The 24,004-nt window shown below is 40.1% G+C and overlaps 1 protein-coding gene across 4 annotated transcripts in view; it reads left to right on the top strand.

The window, feature by feature from the left end:
- Positions 1–21,766, top strand: part of LOC134349486 (protocadherin Fat 3-like) — a 763,599-nt gene extending 741,833 nt beyond the window's left edge. For all 4 annotated transcript variants that reach the window (XM_063053870.1, XM_063053874.1, XM_063053871.1 and 1 more), the window contains 3 exons: positions 2,727–2,837; positions 13,982–14,044; positions 18,476–21,766. In XM_063053870.1, the coding sequence (XP_062909940.1) occupies positions 2,727–2,837; positions 13,982–14,044; positions 18,476–19,092 (791 nt within the window). In that variant the 3' untranslated portion in view covers positions 19,093–21,766. The remainder of the gene's footprint in view (positions 1–2,726; positions 2,838–13,981; positions 14,045–18,475) is intronic.
- Positions 21,767–24,004: the final 2,238 nt, after the last annotated feature.

Below are 24,004 nucleotides of genomic sequence, written 5' to 3'. Positions count from 1 at the left end.
GTCCAGTCTATTCCGCAATTTAGATTTTGTTGCATTCATTGCAGAAATTCCCGCTTGGCAGAGGTATGATGTTGGAAATGGAAGCAACGTTTTAAGTGCTTTCGTGGCTATCTCAGGATATTCAGCCTTGACTTTGATCCAGAATGCCGGCAGAGATGTTAATGTCAAACATATTTCTCAGCCCACTGTCATTTGCAAGCTTGAGGAGTTGATCTTCTTCCTGCGTTGACATGGATGATTCACCAGGGACATTCACAAATGGGTCATGGACCCATTCTTTTGCACGTCTTGGGTCATTTGCGGTTGGGAAGTAACGCTCGAATTTTGCCAACAGCAAAGATAGGTGATCGCGCACCAGCTGTGAGAAGGACGGTGCAGCCTCAGTCTCTCCCAAAATCCCAGCTAATGTTGGGAACATGTCAAATATGCCCCTGTCCACTTGCCGTCCCCACAGTTCCAGTTTGGCTGTAAAAGCAGACACTTTATCACCCAACTAGAAGACAGTTGTCATTCTCCCCTGAAGTGACAAATTGAGTTCATTGAGCAGGTTGAAGATTTCACACAGATAAGCCAGTTTTGCCATCCACTCCTTGTCATTGAAGTGTGCTGCCAGTGGTGACTGTTCTTCTGAAAGAAATCTCTGCAGCTGCTCTCTTATCTCAAAAACCCCGGCTAGGGCTCTCCTCCTTGATAGCCACCTGACTTCAGTGTGTAAGAGAAGGCATTTGTGCTCTGCATCCATTTCCTCGCAAAGTTGCTCAAACAGATGTAAGATAAGGGCTTTTGCTTTGATGTGATTGATAACTTCAACAACGTCACTCAAAACGCTGTTAAGAACAGGTGATATTTTTCGGCTAGCCAGCATTTCCCTGTGTGTGACACAGTGTGTAGACTGGCATTCAGGACCAACCGCTGACTCGGGAAGTGAAACCAGACAGCCATCCAGTCATAGCTGCAGCCCCGTCTGTGCATATTCCAACACAGAATGACCAGTCCAGTTTGCCTGACACGTAGTCATTCAAAGACTTGAATAGTTCTGCCCCAGTTCTGTTAGTTGGCAGCGGCAGTGCACACAACATATCCTCGTGCACGTCGTCTTGAAATGTATATCGCACATAAACCAGCAGTATTGCCTTGTTGTCCATATCGGTAGACTCATCGACCTGGATGGCATACCATGGTGATTCGTTAAGCCGTTCCAACAGCTGTGCTTCGATGTCCTCCGCTATGTCATCGATTCTCCTTGAAACTGTGGTAGCTGAAAGAGAAACCTGTGCCATCTTGTTAGCTGCAGCTTCTCCCAACAGTTCACGGCACATGTCCTTGGCAGCAGGCAGAGTCAATTCTTCACCAACAGTGAAAGGCTTCTCAGCCTTAGCAATACGGCTAGCCACTAAGTACGACACTCTCAGAGCAGCAGCATTTGTGGATGTGGTGGCTCTCAGCACTTGCTTCTGTCCTGCTTACTCACGTTTTTTCCGCTCAAAAAACTCAATGGGTCTGTCTTTAAGTGCAAGTTGCATGGACTCTTGGTGCTGAAGCGGTTTGAGGGCTTCATTGCCTCATTAGACAGCTTGTCTCCACATATCACACACAGGGGGCTTGGTGCGTGCAAGTCACCAGTCGCAATAAAGCGATATTTTATGTACAACTTGTCGTATTTTCTGTTGAAGGAAGCTTTCTACTTTTTTGCAGTCTCGGCCTCAGCTGTCGCTGCGTTATCATCATCGTTAGGCATTTTATGTCCCCTACCATCTCTTCCAAAGAAACTCTCAAGCGACGTTTGTTTTTTACTCATCGAGTAGTTGTGGGCTAATGACCGACTGATGACTTCGCGTGCGTTCAAGTTCAACAGTGGGCGTGACAGGAATGAGGAAAGGTGCAGCTGACTCATATTGCCAAATCATATCATTTCCTCGCGGCCTGGTAGCTCATGCTTTGCAGCCTGGTACCAGTCCGCGGCCCAGTGTTTGGGGACCACTGAATTAGGCCAAAACATTAGTATTTGTTACTTTAACATTGTATCATATTTCCTTAGTGAATAAAAGAAGGCTAACTTTGAGTAACACTTTTAGAAAGTGAAAAATTACTATTGGAATTCTAGAAAGCTTAAAGCATAAAGCATTAACCCATTGCCTTATTGCCCTACTTTACTGGTTTGGAGCAGGGCTTCCAATCTTTTTTATGCCATGGACCCCTGCCATTTACTGAGGGGTCCATGGCCCCAGGTTGGGAACCCCTGGTTTAGAGCATCAAAAGTCAACAGTAAATCTTACCCTGTTAGCGTCCTCTTCCTTTCTCTTCCCATATAATTTCATAGATTAGGACATCATAACCCTAATAGATGCTGCAAAAATCTTTCAGTTACACACATCATGGATAATATTATTGTCTAAAGCTACCAACCTGAAAAATTAACTCTGTGACTTCTCCTTTAATGGATGCTGCCTGACCTATTGGTTGTTTCCAGCATATTTCTGTTTAATGTGCAGATTCCCAGCATTTGCATTTCTTTATTCTGTTGGGAAATAAGCCATGTCTGAGATTCTGCTGAATAAATTTGGGCTTGTATATTGCAACAATGATAGTATTTAATAAAACACTTGCAAATAAAATGTGCCCCATTTGTTGTTAGATAGATTCCTTTCAGTGCCAGAACTGCAGAGTATAACACAAGGAACGAATGAGCTATGCTAACTCCATATATATCTTATATCTTGCTGTAGGAAAGACAGACATTGTTGAGGATGCTGCAGGCTTCACAGCGAGTACAAAAGGCAGCAGTTCTGAAGTCCAGTCCCTCAATTCCTTCCAGTCTGATTCATGCGACGATAATGGTAGGACAGGTTTATAACCTTCTTCATTTATTTTAATGCTCATTTCTAATTTGTTTTTTTTTACCTCTATAAGGTTTGACAGAGAATAAAATGTTTTTATGATTTCTATACCTTCTGCAAATTACATATTGAAGAATTATGACTTCTTATAATATAATTGCTGGCCAGATAAAAATGTAATGAACTCATGATATATACTTTTTGCAGCCTAGTGCATTTTAATGGTTGATTAGTTGTTGGCAAATAATTGAACTCACTAAGGTAAGACATGCCAGTGATAGGAAATAGGATGCAGTTTCACTTCTCCAATTAATTGCATAGCCTCTTCCAGAGGTTCCAGGGTAACTCTGAGGCAGGGTGAAATCTTTGGGTAGGAGCAGGTGGAGATTAGCAACCTCAAGAACATAATGACCAGGTTCCTGACAAATTCAATGAAAGAGCTGACATTGACAGTATTTCTTTTTCCTGCTATATCCAGTCAGACTGCATGGGTAACGGGGTCTCGGTCTGGTAGGTCTGTTGCTCCAGACCATATCTAGTCATTGGATATAAGGGTGGAGGGTTTGGGTGTGGGGTTGGAAAAGGGGTAATAAGGAGATGGAGATGAACGTGAGTTGTTCAGATAATGGGATGGGTGCTGACATCAGATATAAAGGGTGATGGAATTAGACTGATCATGGGGCAAATGGGTAGACTGGGAGACAGAATTACTCTTGGTGGAGATGCACTTAATTCTTTGATCTAGTTGCTTCTGCCCTTCTTTCAGTTGCAAGGTTTCTTTACCCAACATTAAGCATAAGACAGAGCTGGAAAATAAGGTTATTTAAATTTAGGATATACAGTATTTACCCTGTATTAAAACATGGTATGGGTATGATGGAGGAAGATTGGTCATAGTGCTTCATTTATATTTTTATCACTCTTCAACATGGGCATCACAGGCAAGGTCACCAATATCTATTCCTGTCTGTGCCAGGAAGGTGGATGCAAGCCACCTTCTATTTCATACCTTTGAGGACTTTTTAGGTTGCTTCAGATGGAAGACAAGTTTTGTTACTTTGGTACTGACATTACAAGACCCAATAAGGCTAGCTAGCAAGACATAATGAACTGCTTAAACTGATTTGCACAGCTTCTTGGAAATGGTGAACCATTTTTGGATTTGCAGACTATTTTTATGCTGAATTTGTATTCTGTGGGCAGCAGAGCCCATCTCTGCTTATTATAACATTGCCACAAGGTTGCGCTTTACACACTATTGTTTGTTGTTTACTTTGTGAAGACATTTAAATTATTATGATTTTTATAACTCAGGAAAAAACAAGTGCATGAGATAAAAATTCAGCTGAAGCACCTGAGGCTTAGAAAATATTTTGTGTTATCCATGTGCAAGATCTTCAAATAATGTAAATATATTTTCATAATTTCTTCCTATTACATTGATGCAGTGAAATAAACTTCACTACAGTAACAATATTTTTTTCTATACGCCTTTCATAAACCACAATATCTAAGGAAGCTTCTTTACCAACTTTTTAAATTTCAAAATTACTCTTTACAGCAAATACAATCAGTATACATTTACTGCTACTTTCATTATACCATCAATTCAAAACACTTTCACAATACATGAATGCCACTTATGTTTCCTCTTCAAGCAGTGATCCACAAAGAATTTGGAAGGGTGTAACTCAAAGCCCACCCCTTTAGTGTTCTGTGGTGGCAGGGCCAAGACTTGTGGACCTTCCTTTTGTGAAGGCTATACCAAGCTTCAGTGCGTCCTACAATATGTATTCCAGGTTGGAGTGTGCTACTTGAGAGTATTTACTTGCAGCCATCTCCTTACCCTGGGAAACCAACATGTCTCATGCAGACTAACGTACATCCTTCACTTTCAGCAGCAGTTGATAGTTGTCTCTAGGAATGCAGTCATCTGTTACGCAGTTGCTCAGGAAGAACCTCAGTGGGATAACTGCATCTTTTTCCAAACCTTCTTGGCAAAAGCACAGTTCATGAGGAAGAGGATGGTTGTCTCATCTGCTCCACAGAAATATGTTTCAATAAACAACTTGAGCTTTTACAACAGTCACTTCTTTATTCTGTGTTTTTTCCCCACATCACAAACATCATGAACTGTTTCCAAGAAAGTAATCAATACACAAGCCTCACTAGCAAACCTCTGACACCAATGAATGAGTGTTTTATAGTACTGTGTCTTTATGATGGCTCCCCTTCTCTTTGAATTTACATTGCACCATATTTTAGAATATTCTCAATGTCCCATTCAATTTAATCATAGGAGCCTTCAATACAAGGCGTTGAACGACATATGAACATTGACAGAAAAGCTAGAGAAAAATCCTGCTGTTTTGAATTTTGCCAAAAGCCGTTCAGTTAGCTGGTAGACTGTTCATTGCATTCAGTGTTGGTGTGTGGAGGAGCGCTTCTGATCATTCATATCTACCTGAACAAAATCCCCATCTTAATTTGAGAAGTTAATGCGAGAGTTGTCCATTTGCTCTTCCCAGTCTGCTTTACCATTCAGTAAGATCACAAAATGTGCTCAGGTGGTATGTGTTATGTACATTATAAACATGGGTGCAAGTGTTTTTTTCCAATGGAATTTCTTATCTATTGTTTTTATTCACATTTTTTATAACCTCAAGGCATCCCTCAATGCTTTACTTAGTAAACTGCTTTTGTGATAGGGCCTTTGTTGAAATCAGCTAAGCAAATCTTAGATTCATAAAATCTGCTTTACCATATGCCAAACTCTTAACATGTGAATTTGAAGTTCAGATTTTCCATTGTTTAGAATTTAGTTTTAGAATGGCATGATTGGAACGGCTCTGACCGCAGCCTTAAGCACGTTGAAACTTATTCCTTACTTCGGCTGTGTTAATTTTAGATACTGAACTAAAAATCCTTGTCTGTTTATGATATAAGTATTAAATCTGCTCCAATTCCTAATCTCTGCAGGGGTTTGGTATAACCTAGTGACTTGCTTTTTGATTTAGAAGGCTGTTAAAAAGTCAGTGTGGGCTAAGGATCTACATTCACACATCAGCTAAACTGGATATGGAGAACAGGTTTATAAACGAGAGTCCAGTGTACTTCATAGTCACCAAGCTGTGATATTAGTTTTTTTTTAATTAGTTAAGTAAGCAATTTTAAATTCCCTAACTTCCATAATGGGAATTAAACTAATTTACCAAATCAGTTTTCAGGACCAGTGGTTTAACCACTGCTACAATTACCAACAGGATTGTAGAGATGGCAGTGTTTACGGGGGAGGGGGGGATGTCATGATGAGGAGGAATTTTAAAGCAAGAATGAGAATTTTAAGATTTGCAGCCTTGCTGAATTGGAAATCTGCAAACACCAAGTGATCAGAAACTGAGTGAGGTGGGGAGGAGGGAGAAAAAATCATTGAAGCAACACACATCAAATTTGCTGGTGAACGCAGCAGGCCAGGCAGCACCTCTAGGAAGAGGTACAGTCGACGTTTCGGGCCGAGACCCTTCGTCAGGACTAACTGAAGGAAGAGCTAGTAAGAGATTTGAGAGGGGGAGGGGAGATCCAAAATGATAGGAGAAGACAGGAGGGGGAGGGATGGAGCCAAGAGCTGGACAAGTGATTGGCAAAAGGGATACGAGGCTGGAGAAGGGAGAGGATCATGGGACAGGAGGCCCAGGGAGAAGGAAAAGGGGGGGGCGAAAACCTAGAGGATGGGCAAGGGGTATAGTCAGAGGGACAGAGGGAGAAAAAAGGAGAGAGAGAGAGAAAGAATGTGTGTATATAAATAAATAACAGATGGGGTACGAGGGGGAGGTGGGGCATTAGCGGAAGTTAGAGAAGTCAGTGTTCATGCCATCAGGCTGGAGGCTACCCAGATGGAATATAAGGTGTTGTTCCTCCAGCCTGAGTGTGGCTTCATCTTTACAGTAGAGGAGGCCGTGGACAGACATATCAGAATGGGAATGGGATGTGGAATTAAAATGTGTGGCCACTGGGAGATCCTGCTTTCTCTGGCAGACAGAGCGTAGGTGTTCAGCAAAACTATCTCCCAGTCTGCGTCGGGTCTCGCCAATATATAGGAGGCCACATCGGGAGCACTGGATGTAGTATTTCACCCCAGCCGACTCACAGGTGAAGTGTCGCCTCACCTGGAAGGACTGTCTGGGGCCCTGAGTGGTGATAAGGGAGGAAGTGTAAGGGCATGTGTAGCACTTGTTCCACTTACAAGGATAAGTGCCAGGAGGGAGATCAGCGGGGAGGGATGGGGGGGACGAATGGACAAGGGAGTCGCATAGGGAGCGATCCCTGCGGAAAGCGGGGTGGGGGGGTGGAGGGAAAGATGTGCTTAGTGGTGGGATCACATTGGAGGTGGCAGAAGTTACGGAGAATAATATGTTGGACCCGGAGGCTGGTGGGGTGATAGATGAGGACCAGGGGAACCCTATTCCTAGTAGGGTGGCAGGAGGATGGAGTGAGAGCAGATGTGCGTGAAATGGGGGAGATGCGTTTGAGAGCAGAGTTGATGGTGGAGGAAGGGAAGCCCCTTTCTTTAAAAAAGGAGGTCATCTCCCTCGTCCTGGAATGAAAAGCCTCCTCCTGAGAGCAGATGCGGCGGAGACGGAGGAATTGCGAGAAGGGGATGGTATTTTTGCAAGAGACAGGGTGAGAAGAGGAATAATCCAGATAGCTGTGACAGTCAGTAGGCTTATAGTATACATCAGTAGATAAGCTGTCTCCAGAGATAGAGACAGAAAAATCATTGAAGGCAACTTTGCAGATCAGCAAGACAATTAAAAATGCTAAAAAAAAACTGATTTCTATTGGTCGAGTTAAATGTAGTGAAATTTTGTAAACTTGAAAATGACTTCAGACAGGCTTAATTTAAAACATTAGGCATGGTTTTGCTGAATTATCTTCTGGAAATCTGTGCACTGATTGGCTTGGACTTTTCCAAGTGTTTGGAACATTTATCTGTTCTCATTATAAGTGATTGGACTAATTTCTTGTCTTACCACAAATTTATTATCTTGGATACTGTCAGGAATTTGATTAGAACCGTCACGTTTAGTCATTGAAATTGCAATAAATTCCAGGCTTGATGTGCGTGTGCTGCCAAACACAAACATCCAGACCTTGGGGATTAATGAAAAAAGTCAAAGCCATCATGCTGCTGGATGAACCAACCTGGCCCAGGATCAGAATCCCCAATATTGCAATGGCTTATAAGCCTAGAAGATAGGTAAAATGAAAGTATTTATGAAATAAATTATGTACATTAATTTAGTTTAATTTTATTTTTAAATTGTTTTAAGTGCCTTTAATGGTCCAAAACATGAAACTATCTTATTAGTTCACCCTTCGTAGCTAGCTTCCCCAAACATGGGTAGCTTTCTGCAGAGTTTCAGGGACAGCCAAGCAACACACACAAAATGCTGGAGGAACTCAGCAGGCCTGGCAGCATCTATGGAAAAGAATACAGTCGACGTTTCGGGCCGAGACCCTTTGGCTCGTTGCTGTACCCCATCTGGTTCTATTGCTGTTCGGACCACACTATGGTCCTCAGGGAAGTAGAGGGCTAGTCCAGACGTGGACAGACAACGTAATTCCAGGGGTGAGGTTATGACAAAGCTAGTCAGGGAAACCGGGCCAGCAAGATCCAGTGCACTCTGCCTTTGGAATATTTCATGTAGGAACGAAATTCAGCCCCCTCTAGCCTCTTGCATCGTTTAATTAGATCCTGACTATTCTGTATCACAATTCTATTTACCTGCCTTTGTTCCCTAAAACTACTTCAAAGAAAAGTGGTGTGGTAGTGTAGTGGTTAGCACAATGCACTCCAGTACAAGCGATCTGGGTTCAATTCCCACCATTGCCTGTAAGGAGTTTGTACGTTCTCCCTGTGACCACGTGGGTTTCCTCTGGGTGCTCTGATTTCCTCCCACAGTCGAAAGATGTACCGGATGGTCGGTTAATTGGTCTTTGTAAATGGTCTCATGATTAGGACAGGGTTAAATTGGGGGGAGGGGGTTTGCTGGCTGGCATGGCTCAAAGGGCCTACTCTGTGCTGTATCCCAATGAAATAAAAGAAAAAAACGTCAATATCATATTGATATATTCAATTCATCTGACTTCAATAGCTTTGAGAAACTTGTGCCTGATTGCTTCTACTCTTTATATAAAAAGTATTTCTGGTATTGCTCGTGACAGGCTGAGTTGTGACTATAAGTAGAGCTGTTAGAATTGGGTGCCGTTAAAGTATGTGATCAGTAGGGTCAGAGATCAGCATGTTTTAAAATTTGTTACACAGTTAGCCAACACGTACAGGAAATTGATTTTGCATTGCCTTCCTCTGGGTTATGGACAACCACATGCTATAAAGCCTCTAGTTCCCCATCCCCTCCTTTCTTCGCCAAATACCGTCAGCCATCAGGCATTCCCATAGAGCTAACCTCCAGTACTTGACTCAAGGTATGAAAGGGGAGAGTCTGGGGCGGGGGAGGGAGGAGAGAGAGAAGCTGACAGCCGACATGTAACATAACCAACTTCATCACTTGGTCTACCCAGCTGATAATTAGAGTCCAAGGTAATATGGGTTGCTGATAAATTTTAGAGCTGGCATTAATCCCACAGAAATTTAAGTTTTATGAAAATTTAAATATTATCACTACACATTATTAAGATCAAGGATTTCCCATTGGACTATTCAAACTTAAAGTCCAAGCATTTTCTTGTGAACAGTATTGTTGTTTAAAGGTGCAGTTAAAACCACAATCAATTGACAGTTAACTTGATGGAGACTTAATTTTGTTTGTTGTTCAAGTCTCGCCCCACAGAAGAATTGTTAACTCTGCCCATCCTATAAATTTCTTAATCAGTTTAATCATTTCAATATAGATCATTACAGAATAATTTATTCTTGAGGGAATACTAGCTTAATTCAATTAGTTTCAGCACCTTCTGAGGCAAGTGCAGCAACTGGAAGCCAAGAGAACATCTCTATTGTCTCAGAAAATGGGAGAGCTCCAGGTAAAGCTGACGCATAAGGCCCTAAGGCAACCACCATCCTCCCAGCTAATGTATGGTTACTGGGAAAAAAAATTGAAGACCTCAGAGTAATCTTCATTACCAGAGGGACATCAGGGACTGTTGTGTAATCTGCTTCACAGAGACATGGCTCAGCCCCAGCATTCCATACATATCTCTCCAACCCAAGGGGTTTATCTTCCACTATGTGGTCCAGACGGTGGAATTAGGTAAAGGCAGAGGCAGAGGCAATGTCGTTTGCTTCATTATTAACTCATCATGATACACAAATGTCCATTCTATCTGCTAAGTGAGTTCTCTGCCACATTTTGGGGGTTGCAATATACATTCCACCCCCGGAAGAAGTCAAGCTTGCACTGGAGGAGCTGACCACTGTGATCAGTGGTCAGGACAGGCACCCTGATGCTTCCCAATCACTGCAGGTGACTTCAACTATGCCAGCTTAAAGAAGTTACTGATAAACTACCTCTAATATGTCATCTGTGGAACCACTTGATCACTGTAACACCACCATAAGGAATGCTTCATCCTTCAAGAAGGTGAACCCTCACAAGGCTTCAGGCCCCAATGATATACCTGGCGAGGTATTGAAAACCTGTGCTGACCAATTGGTTGGAGTGTTCAAGGATGTATCCACCCTCTCACTGCTACAGTCTAAGGTTCTCACCTGATTCAAAGGGGCAGCATTCATACCATTGCCCAAGAATAACAGTGTGAGCTGCCTCAGCAACTGCCGGCCAGTAGCACTCTTGTTGATGACACCACTGTTGTTGGCACAATCTCAGATGGCGACAAGGAGTCATACAGGAGTGATATAGATCGGCTGATTAGTGGTGTCACAACAACAACCTTGAACAATACTAGCAAGCTCAAGGGATTGATTGTAAATTTCAGGAAGAAGCTGGGAGAACACACACCAGTCCTGGTTGAAGGGTCAGTGATGGAAAGGGTGAGCAGCTTTAAATTTCTGGGTGGCAATGTATCAGAAGGTCTTACTTGGGCCTAACACATTGATACAAATATGAAGAAAGCTCACCAGTGGATCTATTTCATTAGGAGCTTGAGGAGATTTGGTATGTAAGCCAAATCTCCTCAAGCTCCTAATAGATGGACATTGAAGCGGATTCTGAATGGTTGCATTAGAGCCTGGTATAGAGCTTTCAATGCACAGGGTTGCAAGAGGCCGCAGAGGGTTGTAGACTCAACCAGCTCCATCACAACAGGCACAACCTTCCTTACCATCAAGGACATTTTGTGAGGCAATGCCTCAAGAAAAGAAAGATTAGCTGTATTTTTCAGATGTGCATCAAAACATGCGGTGAAATGTGTCATTTGCATCAAATCTGATCAGTGAGGATGGTGCTGGGCAGCCCGCAAGAAGTGTTTCCAGACTTCCATTGGCTGCCTAGTATTCCACAACTGACCTACCCTACTAATACCCCTTTGGAAGGTGGGAAGAAACCAGAGCACCTGGAGGAGACCATACAAATTCCATACAGACAGTGGCAGGAACGGAACCCAGATCTTACAGCTGGGACTGTAAATTGCTGCACTAAATGCTTTGCTACCACGCCACCCAAGAAGAGCATCCATTGTTAAGGACATTCCTTCTTCTCCTTACCACCATCAGGGATGAGTTGCAGGAGCCAGAAAACCCACATTCCACGATTCAGGAGCACCTTCTTGCCCTCTGCCATCAACTTTCTGAACAGTCCATGAACACACCTCATTACTTCTTTCTTTTTGCACTGTTAATTTTATCATTTATAGTCATTTTTATGTCTTTGCACTGCTGCCATAGAACAAATTTCGCATCATGTACGACAGAATAATTGTGATTGCCTTGCACTTAGTCAGTCTCCTTTCTGTTAGTTTCTAGCTGCAGATCCCCTTATCTCTATAATTCTTATGGACTTACTGACGCAAGACTAAATTCATATTGATGCAAAGTCTTGATTTAGGGCTTCAGCCCAAAAAGTGCCTTTTCCTCCCACAGATGCTGCTTGACCAGTCAAATCCTCCAGTAGATTACTTGTTTCTCCAGATTTGAGCTTCTTCCTGCAGTGTCTTCTGTCTCTAAAATTATATTTTAATGTTTTCACAGTGGTCACTTGCAGCTTATGGGGAAGTGTTCAATATTAAAGGGTTTGTTCAGAACGTTGAGCAAAGTTGCGAATGCCGGACACGACTGTGCTCATGAAGGTCCAGCAGGTCCATAGGGAAGAACTGGCTGGCTGCTGTGCACATGTGTTGCTTTTTAAAACTTCTGCAGAGTTGGGGTACAGAGCATTCAGAAGGGGGTCTGTAATGAGGGCAAAAAAAACAATTTGCATCTGACTCTGATGTTGCTGCTATGTCCAGCAACGATAGAGCCACGTTCATTAGCTATTTTTCTCACTTTAATGAATATCGATGTTTTGATTTATGTACTACCTGAAACCTAGCTGATAGCTCACAGCCTCATCTGCTTCACTGAGGGGCAGCAGTGACAACGCTTTGTGGTTGTTTGGAGCCGTTCTGCTGCTAAAAGCTAATGTTCCAGGGCCAGTGTTCTTTCCCATTTTGCATGCACAGTATGTTATAATTAATTTAAAAAATGTTCTTTCTATATGGTAGGCTCCAAATGGGAATTATAGTAGGGGGCTTTGGAACATATTCACCCTCAAGTGATGGATGAGGGAAGAGGTAGTTTTTGGACATGAATACTTGATTGCCAACTGTTGGTGGTCCCAGGAATATAGAAGAGTTAAATAGGAACTTCCCTTATGGATGAACAACTGATCCTGATGGAATCTTCATTAACTAATTCTTTAGCAATTGCTTAGACGAATGAACGGTCCCTTTAGGAAATCCAGGAGCAGACCATCATACTCTTGGAAAGGCCTGCACTACAGTTAAGGTCCATACCATTCAATATCTAAAAATTCAGGGTAAAATATTGAGAATGACTACATAAAACATCTCACTTCACCAATGTCACTCAAATCAGCCCAACAGGTCCTGAGCATCCATTTACCTGGAGCACAGCACTGACAGAAATTTGCTCAAGCTTGATACACACATGTCGCACCCAAATACACTAAAAATAAATCCTGTTGCATCACATTTAAAATTGTTACACAACTTGATAAAATGTGTTACCAGCAGCAGATAAACTGACAATGGGAGCAGTTGTGAAGAAATAAGAAATGGGAGATAATAGAAGCAGGTAGCTGCATTGAAGAGATTGTTTTAAAATAATGGAATAGGAAATTACCCAGGTTTTTTAGTTTGGTGAACGGTCAAATGCTGTCCTGGTGCAGTCACTCTTATGTGGCCACCAGAATTCAGCTGTCTGGTTGTCATACCAAAACTGGGATAAGGTCTGGAACTGAATACAATTGGCAAAACCCAAACTGGGTCGTGATCATGGAGGAATAATCTGCTGGTCTGGCACTACAGTAGTGTCATGTGTGCCAGATGAATAGAGTTTTATTGTTGCTGTAGTTGGGAGCAGTGGGGAAGGGAGGGGGTTACATATCTGTTTCTTTCCTATCACTCACTCCAATTCTTTTTAATCTTCTGAGTCGGTGTCAATCCTCACCACTCATCTTTATCTCATCTTTAATCATCAGGGGATAATTATTGTTGTAAACTTGCCTCTCTGATCATCCACAATGGCTTTCAGATTGATCTCACTGCACCATGTGTACAAGTCTTCATGCTAACGGACAACTGCACTAGCTTTTTTCTAAAGTGTACTTTGTGAGCTTAATGTTGGAATATACTGTATGCCTAGGGATTAGGTATTAGATTAAATTACAACACACAGTGCATGATAAAAGTTGTGCAAAGCCATAGAATTTCTGGACCACTCTGTCTCTATTTTAACTGTGAACTTAATTGAAATATTCTAAAGGAAATTATTGTACTATATCAGGTTCTTTCAGATGTTCACCTGCAATATAATTGCCTTTGCCTTTTGGATATTTGACATTTCATATCAATTAAATGAGAAATCAATCTAAAACTGCTTACTAACATTATCCTGGTCTCCATTGCTCCTTTTCCAATCTTGCCCTTTTCTTACCCTACCCTAAAAGCTTCTGTAGTGACTGTTATACGCCTGGTTAATGATGATGCAGTTGACGCAATTGAGAATGAAGGTATTTAATTTGCTCTCATCTCTCTTTTCTTATGCAAAAATAATGTTTGCCATAGTAGAGACAAGCAGAATACCTCACATTTTTTAAAAATCCATTTGATACTTTGTTTAAGTAATGTTTTAAAATTGTGAAAAATATCTGACTTCAATTAAAATATTAACATCAATATGTCATAATTAACTGAGCTATTTTAATTTTATTGATTTTTCTGAAGAACAAAGAACAGGATTCATGATTTATTCACTGCATGGTCTTGAACCTGAAGTTGCATGCTGGAATGTTAGCCTTTTGTATCCAATGCCATTCATAAAATCCACTTTCAGGCTTGTACACAACATCCTTCTCCCTGTCCATTGAGGATGAGCAGTTTCTTTGATCTTTGTCAAATCCAGATTTAAGGTTCACCTTACATTTCCTGAATCCCTAAGGATGCCTTCATCTCATAATACTGCTCCTCTTAGCTCCTGTTCCAGATCACCTACTCCTTTGATAGTGTTGATACCAAAAGAAGGCAGTTATTTTCAGTTCTGAAGAAGGGTCTTGGCCCGAAACGTCGACTGTTTATTCATTTCCATAGATGCTGCCTGACCTGCTGAGTTCCTCCAGCATTTTGTCTGTTTTGCTTTAGTTATTTTCAGTGTCTTGGCCAATAATAATAAGAACTGAATCAACGTAAAAAGATTATCTAGTTATTATCTCACTTAGTGCAAATTGGTTGTTAAGTTTCCTATGTTACACCCATACTTCAAAAAGTACTTTTGGGGTGTAGATCACTTTGGCATGACCAGGAGTAATAAAGGAAATATAGAAAGTAACGGAGAGATACAGAAACATGCTCTGAGACCCACTGAGTCTGCACTGACCATCATCCCCATTTTTGCACCAATCCTACCCAAGACCATTTTTTTTCTCCCCTTCTATGCAAAGGAAGATCTTTCTTTCTATATTTGATTATCGGATTACACTCAACCTGTTTTTCACCTACTGGCCATGTGAACTTGAGCTCAATTGAAATATTGCTGCTAAGTTGCAGTGATCATCACCATCATGTTTCCTAATCTGCCGAGGTCCCAGTATGGCCAGAGGTCTGTATTAAAATTCAAATCCTTATTTCCATGTCCCTCCATGGAATAGGCCATCCACATCTCTAAAACCTTCTCCAATTCTACAAACCTTTTTTTTTTCTTTGCACTCCTCCAATTCTGGCTCTGTATAGAAACTCAGTTTTCTTCACTTCATTATTAACATCAGTCTCTAGTGCCCTATCATTTTAATTTCAATCCTAAATCTTTCCACCTTCCTACCTCTCCACCTCTTCCTATCCTTTAAAGGTGCTCTTTAAAATTATCATCTAGAATATTTCTTTTTTATGTGAGCTGCTGCAGATTTGTGTTTTTCAATTCTGCTGAAATGTATTTTGGGATAATTTGCAATAGTATTAGTGCAGTAAAATCTAAGTTGTATTTGATGTTTTTATGGGAGACATTTTTTCTGCCATTCTCCTGGTGCTTCAGTGCATTTATTAATGCCTACTAAGATACGATTAAGCACAAGCATTTTATATTGATGTACTGAAATCATTAAGTATTTTTAGGACATCAGATAACATAAAAGGAACCCTTCACCCTACTCTGCCTGACTTGGCTCTTTTCAACAGCTTTCCTATTAATGCCACTCCCATAGTCATTTTAATTTTACTTCACTACTATAGTAGCATTCAATATTCAATAAAATTTTATTTATTTAGAAATACAGCACAGAATAGGTCCTTCCAGCCCTTTGAACCACACCACCCATCAGCCCCCGATTAATCCTAGCCTAATCACAGGACAATTTACAATGACCAATTAACCTACTAACTGGTATGTCTTTGGACTGTGGAACGAAACTTGAGGACCTGGAGAAGACCCACGGGGAATGTCATGAGATGCAATGTAATTCTTTACTAATTCAGTCTTAGTGATCATTAACATTGCCTTAAAGTGGCTAAGTGAATTTCAGGCAACTTAACTGCACTGATATATAGAAGTATTTGATTTAAACAATTGATCATTATGAGTAATATGCTTGGAGTGTTCTTCCAGAATGTTTGGCACCTAGAGTGAACAGATCAATGTAAGTCTTGCTTCACTGAAGTGTTTTTAATATGGACAGGTTTTTTCAACCTTTTATGAATACTGAAATGCTTAAGCAGATTTTTTTATTCAAAATAATTATGAAATAAGAAAGCATGCTGTTCCACCACACTTAAAGGCATGCAGCATAAAAATTTCTGTTATACACTAAATTTTGATCGAACAAACAAAATACAGTTTATATTTTAACCTTGCGGAAAATGTGGCATAAATAAGTTAGATGTTTCAAATGAAAAATAAAATAAAATATGTATGCATCAGTGCCAACAATGAATTATTGGTTCCAGTTTCCCTGGATCTCGCACTTGCATAACTGACGTATTATGGATATCTTCATGTCGCATTGTATTAATGTAAGACCTGTCAGTTGGCCTAAATCCTATTAATTGGAATATTGGGTTCTGGACATGTATAATTTATTATTACATCATCTGTTGAGGTTGATCTATTAATGGGTGTCAATTAACAACTTATTAATACAAAGTACAAATCTATGTTCATGATTCACATTGTAGTAGAATTAGATTGAAGATTATAAATTCTCATCTGCTCTGTAATAGATCCATTATTTAAATTTTTTAAGAATTCTTACATAAAGATAGCAAAACAAATAGGAACACTATACTCCTTACATTTGGGCTAAGTACATGAATAATGGTTTACTGTGCTGTCTTTTATAGCTATTGCAGTGTCTACTGGCTGTATTATAATGATGAATTGAGTTTTATTTTTCACCACTCACTTGTTTTTCACTTTCCACCTAGCAGTGTCCCTTATGGAGGAGGGGCAGAACTACAACAGAGGTGACTCCCAGACATTTGCATTCTGGTTGTTAATGCACCCCATTTCTTCTGTGTTAAATAACATTTGCCTTGTTTTATGCATGCTCACAGCATAAACTGTGAGGCTTGTCATTATGCCTCACGGAGCAAGAATACAAAATTATCTGCAAAGGCATGGATTTGCATTTGAATACTGTACTGTTTTTGTTGACCTTCGGGCTGAACTCCTTTTGTTGGAATAATGTATTTCAACCTTTTAGTTAATTTAAATCAGTCTGCAGCTATTTAAACAGGAAAGTGATGTCTTTAATACTAAGCTGAAAAAACTTCTTTAAAAATTATGGATTTAAGCATCAGTTATCACTACTCTTATTAAAAGTGTGTAACTGAATTGATTAAATGAAATGCATGATTCAACAGTAAACTAGTTCAGCTATATTTTATCAGTACTCAGCTGATTTGAATATGCATGCTGATTTTGGTTGGCCTTTGCATGAGCTTGACTGAAGTCACAGTGCTGTAAGTGTCTTTATTCTGTATGTGGAACCACAAATACTGTACATACTGTAGAAATATATTTCTGGTAATAGCCTGCTCAGAAGGATAATAAAGAAGTAACAATACCATATCCTCTATATTTGATAGACAATAAATCATATTTGATCATTTATTTGTACATTTCGCAAAATATAATTCCCGTATGATTTACACAGTGGTTACGATGCATATATTAGTTGACGAAGTTTCAACAGAGAGACATAGACATTTTCATTGTGAGAAACTGCAATGTGAAAGCATCCTTTTGATCATCAGATATCCAAAAATGCTGTGAATGCATTGTAACACATCAGAAAATTCCTTGGGATAACCAAATCTATGTGCAAAATATACTGTAAAGCATATCATGTTTTATTTTAAATCCAATATCGTGTTCAAGTTTATTGTCATCCAACAACCAAACCAAAGCAAACGACATTCCTCTGGACCACACTGTACCCACAATGCATATACCATATACAGCACATAAAGCAGAATATTATCACAAGTAAGTTAATAAAATACTCAAAATGCCTGTGAAGTGCACAGCACAGGTAAGCAGCTCGTTATCCTAGTAATGAGACCTCAGTGGTGCCAGGATATTCATTTGTCTCACAATCTGGGGGAAGGATCTATCACTAAGTCTGGCAATCCTAATCCTGATGCTTCACATTGTGGGATGGGTGGTACGGATCCTCAACAATGCATCGAGCCCTTCCTATACAATAGTCCTGATAAATGTCACAAATGGGGGGGGGGGGGAGTTGTATGTTTCTACTGTTATCCAACAGGATTAATCAAAGCAGTGAATCAAATTGCACCAGGCTGTATATCATAATAGGAACCGAACTCAGCAAGAGCATGCATGCATGATGTTCAAACATCTTAGAACAGCAGCAAAAAGGGGTGGCGTTACCAATAGCTTACTGTCAAGCTGTTTGTAATAACGAATTTGTCTTTGTATTGTTTCAATTTAGCATATCATTGGGATACTTCGGATTGGATGCCAAGCACTCGACTACCTAATATTCAAGAAGTACCACATTATGAAGTAGCCGATGCTGCACCTGTGCATCATGAGAATGTGACAGCGCTCGATACAGACTACTACCTCGGTGGATATGACATAGACAATGATTACCCACCTCCTCAAGATGAGGAATTCCTGAGTCAGGACCAACTTCCTCCTCCCCTCCCAGAGGATTACCAGGATCAATATGAGATCCTGCAACCACACAATACCACATCAGCAACAAATACCTTGACCTCCAATGGCCGGAGAAGACCACACTTCCATCCCAGCCAGTATCTTCCACCTCACCAGTTGCCAGCAGATGGCGAGACTGGTGGTGCCCAAGGTGGGAGAGACTATTGTGCATTTCGTGCAGGTTCAAACAAAGACTTGGAGAAAGTCATCATTGACAATATGACCATTCCAATGCACACAACAACAAATGCATCATCATCAGATATGTCAACGAGTTGTGGCTTCGATGATTCTGAAATAGTGATGAGTGACTATGAAAGTGGCGATGAAGTCAATTTTAATAATCATATCTCTTTTGTAGAATCTCAGTACCAGACACAGGTATGATGACGCCTTCAAAATCTACAAGGAATTGAAACCAGTCAAGAGACACCGATAATAAAGTGGTGTAGTGCCAGGAAAGTAAAGACCATTTCATGGAATATTTACTGTACAACCGGAAGAAATGATGGACACAAAGAGCAGAATGGGTTATTTCTGCCCAGTTGGGTACTAAGTTTCATTGTTGTATGTCCAGAGCATACTCTTTCTAAAATGGCTCAAAATAATTGTTTTTTATTTAATAAATCTGCCAATGGTTTGGTTTTGAGCCAATTTCACATTGGAGCTAAAAGTGCAGAAAGATATTGCCATTAACAATGGAATTCTAGGTATCATCCATATGGAAATAAATTTGATAATGTAGGAAAAATGACCATCTGGTAGAATAAAATTTTAATCACTTAATTACAGATCATATTGATAATTCCAAAATGTAAGCAATTAAGTAAATAGTAATGGCACTTTCTTAAAATTATGACGAAGTAAACCATTGAGTAGTCAACTGTAGTAACTGTGTGGGCAGAACTTCTAAAGAACTGCAGTACTTGTTTACCAGTCCACCTTGCACTCTTTCAGTTCATGGAATGTATGTTTGCAGTCCTAAATTAAGCGACTGATAGTGATAAGTTAAGGTAATGTAGAAAAACAAAGCATTTGCCAATATAAAAAGTAATATCCTACCTAAAATACCTAGCCAAAATCCAACTTGCCTCTACCCTATGTTCCAAAATGTTCTAATTGCCACAACATTTTGTACCGTGTTTTTTTCTATATCAAAGCACATAGAATTTAGCTTGAATTAACTGGCAAAGAAAGTGCAGTCACAGTTAAATTTTAAAACAGTCATGAACACTGGAGCAGGAGTTTTTATAACTATAAATGAGTAAGTAAAATTGCACTGCAAACTGATGTAATTTGGAATAAATGTGTTTTTTTAATGATCTGGTCTAAGGACCTATTTGAAAAGCTCATGTCTTATGACCATGAGGTAGGTACAGCTTGAGGTGCATTGGTTTATTGAGAGGAACACAGAGGAACATCTCTAAAATTAAATGAAAGTCGTTTTCAGACTTTAGTTCTTGTCAAGTCTAGCTGTTATTGGACAACATCTTCACAGCTATAGCTGTATAATCTTTAGAGTACTCCTGATAAATCTACAATATACAAATTAACACTTTCAAAGGCATAGATGTGGTAAGTTTTAATGAATGTATTGCAATGGAAAATTATTTTAATCAACCTACATTCAGCAAAGCTGCTTTTTGCAATATAATAATGGAAATTAAATCTTTTTATGGCCTGTTGAGTCAGAAAATTATTCATCATTAAGTACTGCCAATACTAAAACAGTGTTACCAGTCTGATTAAGTTCTTCTAAATGCAGAGTAAAGACTCAGCCTATAGGTTTACTCCTGGATATTTGCACATGCAGTACTTAGATTGAAATGTCAAGTAAATCATATAATTTGAAGGTCAGCCATCTCCTATGGTGTTGGAGATCATGGCTGAAGTAAGTTTGGTTTAACTCACTATTTCCTCAGTTACGTGTACCAACAAACCTGCTTTGTTACCATTCATAGCTGGAACAAAATATGAAGAAAATATATTTTTTCATGCACCTTTAGAGTCCGTTCCATGTATTCACAAAGCTACAATGCCACTGAAATGTGGGTCTATTTGGACTCTAATTTGTTTATTTGTATGTAAATTATCTTACAGCAGCTGTGGATCGTTGGCACTGCATTTTAGAAAGTCATGAAATTTGATATGCCTCAAAATTTCTAAGCTTTTTGTAGTATTGTATTAAACTGTTGTCATGTTGTGTATTATTTTCTACTTGCTGTTAACAAGCTTTGTAAAGATGCAAGTTTATGTGCTTAAAACGTTTGTATAAAGTGTATATAGGTATAGATTGGGATGTCCAAATTTTGCAAGCTTTTGTAGATATTTAATGTGTTCTGAGATGCCTTGATTTTTTTGCTGATAAAAGTGAAATATCACTCCAAAGCAGAGACTGATTAGTATTGATGAACTGTTTTTAAAGAGAAAGGATTGTAAATTGATCAACAAAATCCACACTGCTCATTTTAATAACATAAATCCTACTTTTATCATTGCCGGAGCTTTTCAGTACGGTGAAATCAGAACAGGCAGCTGTGTAACTCTTCGGAAGGAATTCAGCTAATCTTTTCATGTATTTTGTGGTCACAAGAGGCAAAATGCTAAGGATTGTGTCTTGAATTGTTATTTTGAATGTGCTAAGACTTTGACAAAACATGGCGAATTAGTGCAAAAGGATAAGATTGTTTTGTAAGTGTCACTAAAGGAATTCAGATGCCATCAGAACTTGGATCTATTTCAATGATCTGCTGTGTAATAGGTGTTGTTGGCAGTATTAAAGACTGTAGTATTTTATGATTCATTTGTGTATTGTACAGATTGATTTTTAACTGCCACTACATTTCTTATGTTTATGTAACAATAAAATATGTTTTTAATTAGTTATTGAGTTTTCCACAAAAGTGACTCACTTGTCTGCAGCCCTTAATGTGTTTGAGCAAAACATCTTCCTTCAGCACCTCTCCAATTCGTTGGGCCTTTCACACCTGGATTCATCCACACCTGTTCAGTCATAACCATGCAATTACAGGCAATCACTTTTCTTCCAACTGTTTCACCAGTGCACTTGCTGTCCTCCGTGGAGTTCTTCCTGGTCCCATCCTATTCCTCACTTCTTCCCTTTGGTGACAATATTCAGAGTTCAGGCAGTTTCTACCTGCATGTTGGCAACACGCAGTATTACCTCTACATCTCTCTTAGTGCTTCCTTTGTTTCAAAGTTGTAAGCTGTGAGTACTATGTTTGGTATCACTCCTGGAGAAACTGAAGATCAGACAACTTAAATTACTATTTTCTGCCATTCACAAATTGTGATCACCAGGCATGGATCCCATCCATTGCCATGGCAACTGTTAGACACTAGACCCAGTTGCTCACAGCCCTGATGGTATATTTGATCATCATATGGACTTCTGATTTCATGTGTCTGTTAGAATAAAATACAGTAAATGAGGGTTATTGATTTCAGATTTATTTACCATTCATACTCTGAAACATAGTGAAATGTCAGTTTGGGTTAACAAACAACACAAACTAAGGATATGCTGGGGCCCGTGGTTTGTGAGGAGGTTTATTTTCTTTAACATATTTACACACAAACTGGCCCAGACAAGTATAAACAAGTTCCTTACAAACATTATCAATAGAACAGACATAGCCCAGAACACAAACCTCACTCAGCATCTCTCAGCTTGTTTAGGGGTTGGAAATGACACTACTTGGAACCTTTGCCCTAGAAGGGCATATATACGTCAGTGATTCATTTGACAGTCTTCACTTGCCCCTCCTCCCAACCATAAATTCAGGCAGTGCAGACCCAGTATGCTTAACACCCCAGTGAGACAAAAGTGAGCAGGTTGATGTGATTGACTGCCAATTCTGTAGATTAAATTGCTTTGCCTTCTTGGGTATCCATCTGATTCAAGGGAGTACAACCACTGAACGTTTATATCTTGCATTTATATTGATCAGCTATTATTCTGTATTATCGTCGGCACCTTTTTTGATCCTCATACTTGCCATTAACTTTAAAATTGACTACTCCAGAATGCTCCAGGCCATCCCCATTCCAAAGATGTATGGTTAGGGGTAGTGAGTTGAGGGAACTGGAGGCATGGTAACACTTGCAAGCTGAACTCAGCACGTGTTAGAACTGTGCTATTTGTTGACACTTAATATATTTCACTGTATGTTTCAATGTATGGTACTGTACAAAAGTCTTAGGCAGGTGTAAAAAATTCTGTAAAATGAACATGCTTTCAAAAATAATGAAAAGCTTCAAGATATCAAAAATCATACTACAAAGAGCAGTAAACAGTAAAATAACTAAACCAAATCAATATTTGGTGTGACTGCATCAATTCTCTCATGTACACTGTCATGCGGTTTTATAAGGCTGGTAGGTTGTTTCAAGCATCTTGGAGAACTTCCCACATTTCTGCCAACCATGTGTGACGAGAATACACATAGATTAAGATGTTAGCTGTCCTGTGCTGGCACCAGTGGGATCAGCAGTTGGTCTGCCACCTGTCTTCAGGAGAAAGAGAGATAAGGAAAACAATGGAGCAGCATTTGGAGATGTTAATGAAGGGACGGGAGAGTTTAACGGAAGGAGAGCTGTCAAGATCGGCTCCCCCTTTGAACCCTGAACTGTTTGAAGTGATGGACAGGCGATACCCCAGCAGGGGGATAAAAAGGGACAGGTTCGCTAAGGCAAGACACACACGACAGACACCACGAGGTAACGAGACCCTGGAAGCGGTGCGCCTCCCATAAGTCGGTGGGAAGTTTTGGAGGGCTGGTCGTGGGACCAAGCCATAGACGCACATGGTGGAAAGGCATGATCGGCGGGAACCTGGTGTGTGTGTGTTCGCCCTTGCCTGGGTGCCAGGTTCACCACAGAGAAACGATCGTATCTGGAAACGGAGGGGTCACGGTTGGTGACCTCAGAAGACATCACAAAGGGCTTGCCCGAAAGCTGACTGCGAAGAATATCGAAGGTCTGTGTGGAAGCCGTTTGAATATTCATTCATTTTGCTCTCTCTCTCCTTCCCCCCACTGTCCATCTCCCACGGCAGTGATTACTACGAACTGAACTGAATTCAATTGGACTGAACTTTGCGTCACTTTGAAACTGGTCATTTAACCCTAGACGATGATAGAGCTTGATTGATCCTGTTTTCCTAATTCTGTGTACATGTGTGTTTATCATTGTTGAACTGTTGCATTTATTATCCTTTTGATTAGAGTACTGTGTTGCTTGTTTCTTTAATAAAACTTTCTTAGTTCTAGTAATCCAG

This window comes from Mobula hypostoma, chromosome 7 (assembly GCF_963921235.1).
Source record: "Mobula hypostoma chromosome 7, sMobHyp1.1, whole genome shotgun sequence".
NCBI classification, from domain to species: Eukaryota; Metazoa; Chordata; class Chondrichthyes; order Myliobatiformes; family Myliobatidae; genus Mobula; species Mobula hypostoma.
Note: the sequence above shows the minus strand (reverse complement) of the source record. Positions and strands in the feature narration are given on the sequence as shown.